Source organism: Archocentrus centrarchus, chromosome 1, assembly GCF_007364275.1.
Source record: "Archocentrus centrarchus isolate MPI-CPG fArcCen1 chromosome 1, fArcCen1, whole genome shotgun sequence".
NCBI classification, from domain to species: domain Eukaryota; kingdom Metazoa; phylum Chordata; class Actinopteri; order Cichliformes; family Cichlidae; genus Archocentrus; species Archocentrus centrarchus.
The window spans coordinates 1,710,797-1,720,745 of NC_044346.1; the positions used below are offsets into that span (position 1 = coordinate 1,710,797).

Sequence of the window (9,949 nt, forward strand, 5' to 3'; positions counted from 1 at the left end):
GTGCATGTGTGTGATGCTCCTGTACAGGTTGTGGATGCAGTTTGATGACTTAGCTCTCTGAAACCTTGGCCACAATTAAAGTGAACATCAACAACTCCAAAAGGATTCAACGGGAAAGGTCAACCTCTGGGTCAGTGTGAGTGGGCTTTAGTCATGGTGCGTGATGAGATGTAACCTGAACCTGAGAGAAAATGTAAGTGTGTAAAAACTCATGAGAGACATGTATGAAAAAATGATTTTATTCTTTTATTTTATAAAATAAGAATCAGGCCTGAGGCGTTTCTCTCAGCTGTGAATGAAAGAAAATATACTTAAAAAAAACAACAACAAAAAAAGTCCACCCCCACCCAACCTCCCACTCAGTCTCTGTGTCCCGTCCCTGATTGGATGCAGGGACTATTTCTTGGCGTAGGTGATCTTCATGGCGCAGGTCGCCGTGATCCGGAAGCCCTGCAGCGCGTCCTTTGCTACGCCCGCCTGAGTGTCGCTTTCAAACTCCACGAAGGCGATGTCGTGTTTCCCCGGGACGAGTCGCACCTCTTTGAAGCCCGGAAACCTGCAGAGGACCAAAACTACAGATTCATTCACATTCAGCGACGGGCTGTTCGCTCAGGATTCATCCATGTAACCCATTTCTGTATTTCACTACAAACTCTTGAAATACATATTTAATAAAGATTAAAAGGAGTAAATGCATTCTGTTTATTTACATTTTCACAGCGTCGCAACCTTTTTAGAATTCAGGCCGTTCATAAATAATGACATGAAAATCAATTCAATTATTCCAGCACATAAACAAATATCTACATCTATGCACGTCCTATAATCAAGTCACTTTTTGTCCTCCGTAGAGGTCAATCTGTTACACAAAGCTGTTAGACAAAGCTGAAAATTTCAACAGCCTCTCAAACAAACATCAGCGCCTGATGTCAAACTGGGCTGCCACCTCTTCCAGTTCAGGGAAACCAGTCTGTTCCAGCTCAGGGTTTGTAGGAGGCGCCTTTAAACAAACACTCAGAAATCAAACTGCTTTTTAAATTTCTCTGTTGCACAAACGCTCAAACCTACAGAATGTTTTTTTTTTTCCTCTAAATGCAGAGTTCCTATAAAAATCAATAAATCAGGAAGTAGAGATACAGCAACTAATCAAATGGTGACTGGACAACATGCCCGCAGCCAAAATGCTGACGGAGGCTTCAGAAATGAGAGGTACAGCTTCCCCCTCGCCTCCGTTTCATGGATTAAAGTAACGGACACGTGTCGACTTAAAGCTCGTACTCCGCACAGATGTTTCACACCTGCTGTTACTGTAACAGGTTCTACAGAAAAACACTAGCGCCCCCCGGTGTTTCACCCTCATCACTCCATCCTGATGTCAGGCATGTGACATTAAAACGGTCGTGACCTTAAAAACTGATTCACTAACCAAATGTGGCACCAACAGCAGCTGTGGGGGAAATTCTAAAGTGACCTCTGCTGAGATCTTTGTGAAAGTGACTCCTGATTTAAAGACATTAAAACATCTGCAGCTTTCATGCTGCCTTCAAGGACCCTACGGGAAAGCGGACTTTTCGGTGAACGCAGCACTTACTGGTTGAACAGCATGGACAGCATCATCTCGTTGGTCTCCTCGGGAAGGTTACTGAGGAACAGGATGTAGTTCGGAGGGTTATCTGGAACCTGAGAAGAGAACGAGACCCGGATCAGCACCTGATCACAGATTAAAGGGCCGAATCGGACCACTGAAACTGGACTGCACTGAAGATGCTTCATTTACTGAGACTGATGAGGAATATCATTTATTCACTTTGTGGTCTGGAGGACACGAGAATCAAACCACCGACCTTCCGACTGAGCCACAGCGACCCCAAATGGCCGTATTTTATTAACTACCTCCCAGTTTATTTCTCCAAACACTGAACTTTGTTTCCTTTTTGGTTCCTTTGGAATAACTGGACAGAGACGAGTGTATAAAAATGTTCTGATCTGTTTTAGTGGAGCTTACCTGCACTGCAGGTGTGTGCACAGGCGGGGCCGCCCCCTGCAAACAAGAAGACAGACGAGTTAACAAACTGAGGTGGTTTACAAGCTTTATTTCCAGATGTCTGATGGGGCTTTTTCCAGAGGGATGACAGGGCCAGAAATGGAATAAACCTTCAGTGGGAATGGCGCCAGGAAAACTGCAAACAATGAGAGGAGAAATGTGCAGTGGGCGGCTGACAGACTGTTAAATGTTGGAGGATATCAAACCAGAACAGAAAATGAAGCCACAGTGATCCTGGTTTAAACCTGTTTGACATCAGCCCTCAGCTCTGCTGCTTCCATTTCCTGTCAGAAACCCTGTTAGAGGAGCTGATGAAGAGGAGATTGGCCGTTTCCACGTGCAGCGTCTGCTGAATTAGTCTGAAATGAGGCGGCTTGATTTATATTCACAGTCCAATACAGACGACTAAAGTACAGCAGAAATGGCCGCGCTCCCGGCAGATGGAAGCACGTCAGCGTTCTGACCTCAGCGAGCTCAGAAACACACAAACCTTCATCTCTGAGACTCACTGAGGCCACACAGGCACAGCTCTACACCTGAGACAGCATTTACAGCAGCGGGAGCGCCTCAATGAAGACATGCAGGAAAATTACTTTTTTATTGTTTGGAAAATACGTTCTGATCAATCATAGATGACACATCAGTGGATTCGCTGAATAATTTCACCTGTGGGACATACGGAGGATTTTTAATTTGGATCTGAAGTACAGTACCAGTCAAATGTTGGGACACACAGACTGGTTCTGTATATCTCCAGATTAAAAACAGATTAACATTAAATATCAGTTTTCACAAAGGAGTGAAATATTATAAAAACATTATGATGACTAAATGAGGCCCAAGATCGTGCTGGCACTGACTGAAATTTGGTTTTAACTGATATTCTGGTGGTCACAGAAAAAACATTTAAGTAAAACAGTGCAGTGATCTCACTGTATTTGCACACAAGCCCCGCCCCCATACTCCCTCTCATCATTTTGCCCTCGGACAGCGTGGAGGAGCACACCAGGAATAATAAACAGCATTTTGAATAATAAAAGCTTCTTTTTCCCCTGATATTCACAGGGACACCACAGTGGCAGCACTTGGTGTGTGGCGATCACATGTCACATGGCCAGAGTGCAGTGGCTCGAGTTCAAGTCCACTTTCCTGCCCGTCATCATTGTTCCACTATAAACAACAAAAGGAAACACCGCCCCCTGGTGGTGAAAGTTTGTTACAATTTTCAAAATGCACCTTTAATGCTGAACAATGAAATAAAGAGAAATCGCTCGCCTCAGAGCCGCCAGGCTGCGTAACAGAAGCAGGTTCTTATAGAGCACTTTTCTACTCTAGCTGACCAGTCAAAGAGCTTTCTACAACACACCTTTTTCTACATCTAAGTGCTTTCTGTCTAACGTTTGCACACATTCACGCTCCTATGAATAGATCGGGAGCAACTCAGGGTTCAGTATCTTACCCAAGGATACTTTGGCATGCAGACAGGAGCAGCCAGGAATCGAACCACCAACCTTCCAATTAGTAGATGACCCGCTCTACCTCCTGAGCCACAGTCACACCCAGTTTTCTGCCTCACAGGAAACTGGACTCGTTTGTCTCTTTGGTGACTTTTGTGCTTTAAAATGTTCAAATGTTGGTTCAAAACACCAAATTTGTACTTTTAAAAACACCAAAAACACAGAACAACACAAACCAACTGACCAATCACAGCAGCAGGTGAACAGCTCACCTGTTCTGTGAGGTAAAATCCCTATTTTTGTGAATGGAGGCTGGTAGACAGTAATGACCACTTCCTGTCTGACAGCAGGTCAAGAGGTGAAAATGTCCTAAATAACGTCTACTTCAACCCGTTCTGATTACTGTAGCGTGATTCAGACTTTTAAAGGTTTGAGAAAGGAGAGGAATGAGCAGCGTCTCTAATCTGAGACTCTGCCGCTGACAGAAGCTTCGCTCACCCCTGCTGGTTTCTTTGTGACGTTGCCCGCCGGCTCTTGAGGCTTCTTCTTCTCCTTCTTCTTCTTCTCCTTGTCGCCATACGAGCCTTTCGCCTTGGTGATGACCTCGGAGTCGGTCTTCGCGTACTGTATCCTCTGAAAAACAGACACGAGTTAAAGTCGCTGCTGCTCACAGAGGAAGGAAGACGGCGATGATGGTGTCAGGCCTACCATGGGCTTGTTGTAGAAGGGGAAGCCCTGCAGCTGCCTCAGCGCGTTGGTGGCGGCGGTGAGCTCTTTAAAGATGACGAAAGCCTGTCCTCTCATCTTCATCGTCTTCATGGCCACGATGTCGATGATCTGACCGAACTGGGAGAAGAGCGCGTAGAGCGAGCGCTTCAGCTCTGCGGGAGAAAGACGAGAACGACACAAATCATCACCGCAGTTCATCTTCTTTTCATGGACACGCTGCTGCTACCAATCCATTATTAGTGATTAATCAGTTAATCAAACATTTAAACTTCAAAATGTCAAAAATGATGAGGTTCCCATTAGAGCTGTAACTGTATCAGAGATCACTGACAATAATGATTTTACTGCAACATCTGCAGGCAGAAACAGCAGCTCTATCAGCTTTTGTTGTTTCTGGCAAATGAATTAAACTGAGAACCTGACGGTCGGGGGGGGGGGGGGGGGGGGGGGGGGGGGGGGCAGAGTCTGCAGCCACATTCATTCATTCAAAAACATTCAGAAAGATGTTTAAATTACGTTATAAAACAAAATATTTAAGTTTTAAACATCAGAAAAATGACAAGAAAAGGAACCCTGAGAATAACTTTTCTGCTTTTTCAAAAACTTCATAGTGAAACATTAAACATCTGCTTTCTGGATCAAAGTTCAGGGTGAAACGTGCAGGAATCAGCTGCAAAAAATTAAATAAAAATTCAACCGCATCTCAGGAGCTGCTCTTACCCGATGCGTTTAAGGTCATTTTATGTAACGTGGAGTTCTCAACGTTTGAGCCGGACGTTGGCTTACCCTGAGCCCTGCACTACGAAGTGAGCTCAGCACACACCGGCTTTTTTTGCCCTAACACCACCGATCGGAATAAACGGTCACACGAAGCTGGTTATCCACTCGCTGAGTTGATCAAGCATGCTCACATGAAACGGGTGGAGCTGGCAGCATCGGACCAATCACAATTATTGATAAGTGTACTGGCAGCAGAGTGGCTGATTTTTCAACGGAAGATGAAACTACACAACAGGAAAAATACACAATACAGACTGAAAGCAGCACGGCGGTGTGTGTGTGTGAGAGAGGAAAGCAAAGAAGCACTGAAAGTCTAAACTTTACTCAGACTGAAAATGAGCCACTGTATTTTTTTGGCCTATTTGAAGTCGGGAAAGAAAGTTGGGAAAAATGGCAACTGATGTGGAAGACTGATCACAGATCAGTCATTCAGATGCGTGGGAATCTGATGGATTATAATCAAGTATTTCATTAATATTGGTTAATGTTGATAAAAGCTGTTTTAGGATCATATATTAATGCTATACATAAAATTGCTGATGCTCATCAGGGAAACAAAGACTTCTGATGCTATTCAAACCTTCAGACCCTCCTGCTGCCCACAGGGGTCCGAGGGATCCTCCAAGAACCATGATGCTGTTTTCTGGAGAACTGATGAGTGAGGTGGTGATTTCATACCCGCTGATGTCTAATCTAGTTACCATGACGATTTACTGCGGTAAGACTGCGGTCTCCTTTTCCTACTAAATCCAGCTCCCAGCTTGGATTCGGCAGGCAGACACCCTCTCTATTTTTAAGATTAAGCTTAAAATTTTCCTTTTTGATGAAGCCTATAGTTAGGGCTGGATCAGGTGGCCCTGAACCATCCCTTAGTTATGCTGCTATAGGCCTAGGCTGCTGGGGGGGTTCCCATAATGCACTGTTTCTTTTCATTCACCTTATTTACTCTGTTTATACTTCACTCTGTATTTAAACATTAATTATTATTAATCTTTGGCTCTCTTCCACAGTCTTTTGTCCTGTTTCCCTCCCCTTAGCCCCAACTGATCGCGGCAGATGACTGCCACGACCGGTTTCTTCCTGTTAAAAGGGAGTTTTTCGAAAATCCAAAACTACTGGATTAAGGAAACAATTAATATTTGGTCAAGAATAAAAAAGAAATTCAATTTCCCTGACTCAACATCAAAAATTGTAAAAATAGCTAAAATCCCAGATTTTATCCCAGCTACTATGGATACAGGGTTCGAGAGATGGACAAAAGGAGGACTGGTATTTATAGCACAACTTTTTAAAGGGGCGACAATGAACTCGTTCGAACAAATTCAACTGGAATTTAATCTACAAAAAACTGACTTTTATAGATATTTGCAACTTAGACGCTATCTCCAGAGCCACAGTGAATGGCAGAAAATTTCAACAGATATGAACAAGACTGAAGAAATTCTATTATCAATAGCAAAAGGTGAATCAAAAAAAGGCCTAATCTCAAAATTATATAAAAGCCTGCAATATGAATCCAATGTTAATAATAAGGAAATTAAGGAGAAGTGGGAATTGGAGGCTAATATTATAATAGCAGATGAAGATTGGGAAGAAACATTCAGCTCTGGACACAAATTAACTAATAGCCCGACGTGGAGGGAATTTGACTGGAAAGTTAAGATGCGTTACTTTAACCCTCCAATTGCCACATCTAAATATGGTAAAACATCTCGGCTTTGTTGGAGAAATTGTGGAAAGGTGGGGGACCCTACTCACATATTTTGGGATTGTCCGAAGGTGGTCGAGTTTTGGAAAAATGTGCAAACAGATATAAAAAGTATGTTAGGTATTTATTTAGATCTGGATACATCTGTATATATATTAGGAATAATACCCTCGGACATGATCGACAAAGACAATAAATACTTGATCAGAGTGTTGCTTTTGATTGCGAAGAAGTGTATAACATATGCTTGGTTAAGGCCACAACCTCCCAGTATTACACAGTGGAGAGAGAGGATTAAAAAAGTCTATATTATGGAAAAAACAACATCAAGACTACAACTTAAGATGGAGACTTTTGAAACAAAGTGGAGACCTATAACTAAATTCATACTGTAGCCTTGACACCTCTATCTATTTATTTATTTATTTGTTTGTGTACCTTCCGAATTTATTTTGTACTATTATTATTCTGTAATTTTATTAACTTAATCTGTATTTTCACTATGTCTACTGTAGTCCCTGTCACTGAAATTATTGTGATGTATATATCCATGGATGTTGTTAATGAATATAGATCTCTCTTAATGGGACTAACATATATTTGAAGGAAATGTATCTCTGTTGGATTTGTCTCCTCCATCATTAATCCCTGGATAACTTTTGACAGAGCCGGAATTTAAATAGCCTGTTTGCTTGGTGTAGGTGAAATGTCCAAAACGGTCTGCGTAAATAAGATGTTAACATGTGAAATGTGAGATGGGACAAAGGTGGACATGTATATGTTGATAAAATTGTTATTGAAAATAAAAAGTTCTAAAAAAAACAAAAAAACAAAAAAAAAAAGGGAGTTTTTCCTTCCCACTGTCACCAAGTGCTTGCTCATAGGGGGTCGTTTTAACTGTTGAGTTTTCTCTGTATTATTGTAGGGTCTTTACCTTCAATACAAAGTGCCTTCAGGCGACTGTTTGTTGTGATTTGGCGCTATATAAATAAAACTGAACTTAATTAAATGAATTTTAAAGGGTTAAACGATTCATTTCGGCCGAAATTAATCAAAATGACTGACTGAATGAATGAATAAAATAAAACTCTTGCTGTGATCAGCCAGCACTGGTCTTCTCAGATGTTTTACATGTGTACGTATCACTAGTACAGGTGAATAAAGCTCGCTGCTGCCGGCTGTGAGCACCTACCTTCCTTCTTGATTTTGTCATTGATGTTGTTGACGTAGATGGTGTGGTTCGGCCTGATGTCCATGTTGGAGTCTGAGGAGAGAAGAGGGAAGTTGGATCAGCAGAAGCAGCTTTGATCCAGCTTAACACGGCAGCAACATCATCATTTACATTTAACTAAAAAGCGTTTCTGATGTTTACGGGTAAAAACTTCAGCCTCTCTTTGCTAATGTTAGCATGCGTTAGCCAGCTAGCTCTCAAACTAAGCGTTATTTTTTCCAGCGGCAATTTCCATCTAACATCATCTGTAAGCTTTAACCGTCGCCTATCCTGCTCCTCAGCTAAACCGCAGTCAGACCAGCCTCAGTTAAACGTTTTTAGGTAAATATGAAGCTCACCTCATCCGCGCTCACGCCGCTCATGTAGCCACCGGAAACAATGCTGGGGCGCCGGCTGCAGCTTTAACAAACCTTTGTCCTCTACCGCCAGCAGCAGGCCAGGAGGGGAACTGCAGCCTGCTGATTTTCTCTGATGGATCTGAGAGCTCCTAAAAGCTCACTGCAGCTAACATCTCTGCAACTAAACCATCTAAGCTCACAGCTCTTATAGAGGACATTCAGTCTGAGTCTGTCAGTGTGGTCAGCTGACTGAGAGTCTGAATGACTGAGTCAAGTGTTTATTTTTTTTAAGCTTGAAGAACTTTAATGAAACCAACAATAACAGATATACAGATTTTTTCTAAGTTGGGGCAAACAGATCAAAATGAAGATTGATAAACTGGCTAAATACCAAAAATACTTCAAACAAAAACAAATTTCCAAAAGAAAATTCAGTAACAAAACTGACCAGTTCGGGACTGATGAGGGCAAATCTCTTTCATTTCACATATCTGTACATTCACTGCATATTTTTGCAAGAATGAATTTGTTTTCTGTGTTTTTCTGTTTATCGTCTCCAGATTTTTCTGTTACTTATGAGCCGACCCATCCGTAGCGTCAGCGTCTCAGCACGCTCAGTCCAAACTGTTTCAAGGATTTTCCCAGCACAGCACATTCAAACCCGAAGTCTCCATATTTCTGCATTTTTCAAACATTTTTTACTCATTTTCATGATTTTTCTCCACCCTTCATTTGTGTGAGCTGGCATGTTTTTTCTTTAAGAACAAATGTGTGCAGATTGATTTCCAGTCATTTAAAAAACTGTGAGTTACGTTTTCTGGTGGTTTAAAATGTTATCTATTTCTAAAATTATTTTTAATCAGCTGCTGCAGTTGACTGAAACTTTAATTGATATCCTTCCAAAATACTACTAATAATAATACAGACTACATTTGTATTAAAACTAGCAGAATTAAGCATGCATCACTTTGGCAATATGATTATTTTTTTTGTATAGATAATTGTTTATATTTTTTCCATCTTTCAATCTATCAGTCATAAATTAACTGACTTCTCACTGCACCCACATTCCTTCATTGCTGTTTATATGTTCCAGTCTTTGATAATTACTGTGGTCCACTGCTATTCCCTTTTCTTCATAAATAAAAAATAAAGCTTCTTTTTCTTTCTGCTGCTCCCTCCATCTCCCCCCATCCCAGCATCCTCCTCTGTTACTCCACCCTGTCCGCACTCTGTTTTTCACCTCTCTTGTGCACTGTCTGTTGCTTTGGATGCTTGAGCCCAGGTATTTAAACTCATCCTTCACTCCTTCTGCTCCTTGTTACACCTGCCTCCCTCTCATTCACACTTCCCGACTGATCCAGCATGGAAATCTCATTCTTCATGATCTGAGTGTTTGATCTGGCAAAGATTTTATGCTGGCTGCCCTCCTCATTTATCCAGGCTTGGGACCGGCACAAGGAGCACACTGCCCCACCCCACCCCACCCTACCCCACCCTGTGGCTTGGTAATAAATAAAAAATAAATAGAGATTAAAATATAAATGTACATAAAAATCTTGCATATCCTCGTATTCCTTTTATCCTTTGTTTTACGAAATATAAATACAGTCGTTTTAACACACCCCTCTTCTGTACATTAAAAGTGACATCGATCTTTCA

The 9,949-nt window shown here is 41.8% G+C and overlaps 1 protein-coding gene across 1 annotated transcript; it reads right to left on the minus strand.

The window, feature by feature from the left end:
• Nucleotides 1-223: 223 nt before the first annotated feature.
• Nucleotides 224-8,368, minus strand: snrpb2 (small nuclear ribonucleoprotein polypeptide B2). Its single transcript, XM_030732115.1, has 7 exons — nucleotides 8,288-8,368; nucleotides 7,911-7,982; nucleotides 4,210-4,382; nucleotides 4,000-4,134; nucleotides 2,006-2,041; nucleotides 1,592-1,680; nucleotides 224-556 (listed from the first exon to the last, which is right to left on the minus strand). The coding sequence occupies exons 2-7, from the start codon at nucleotides 7,972-7,974 to the stop codon at nucleotides 397-399; spliced, it is 657 nt and encodes a 218-aa protein (XP_030587975.1). The 5' UTR covers nucleotides 7,975-7,982; nucleotides 8,288-8,368; the 3' UTR covers nucleotides 224-396.
• Between the last annotated feature and the right edge of the window lie 1,581 nt (nucleotides 8,369-9,949).

Excerpts from the sequence above, each read along its gene's own strand:
- snrpb2 (XM_030732115.1), bottom strand. The coding sequence starts at position 7,974 with ATGGACATCAGGCCGAACCACACCATCTACGTCAACAACATCAATGAC. Across the intron at positions 4,383-7,910 it reads TGACAAAATCAAGAAGGAAG|AGCTGAAGCGCTCGCTCTAC; the intron begins GTAGGTGCTCAC and ends TTTCTCCCGCAG. Across the intron at positions 4,135-4,209 it reads CCTTCTACAACAAGCCCATG|AGGATACAGTACGCGAAGAC; the intron begins GTAGGCCTGACA and ends TCTGTTTTTCAG.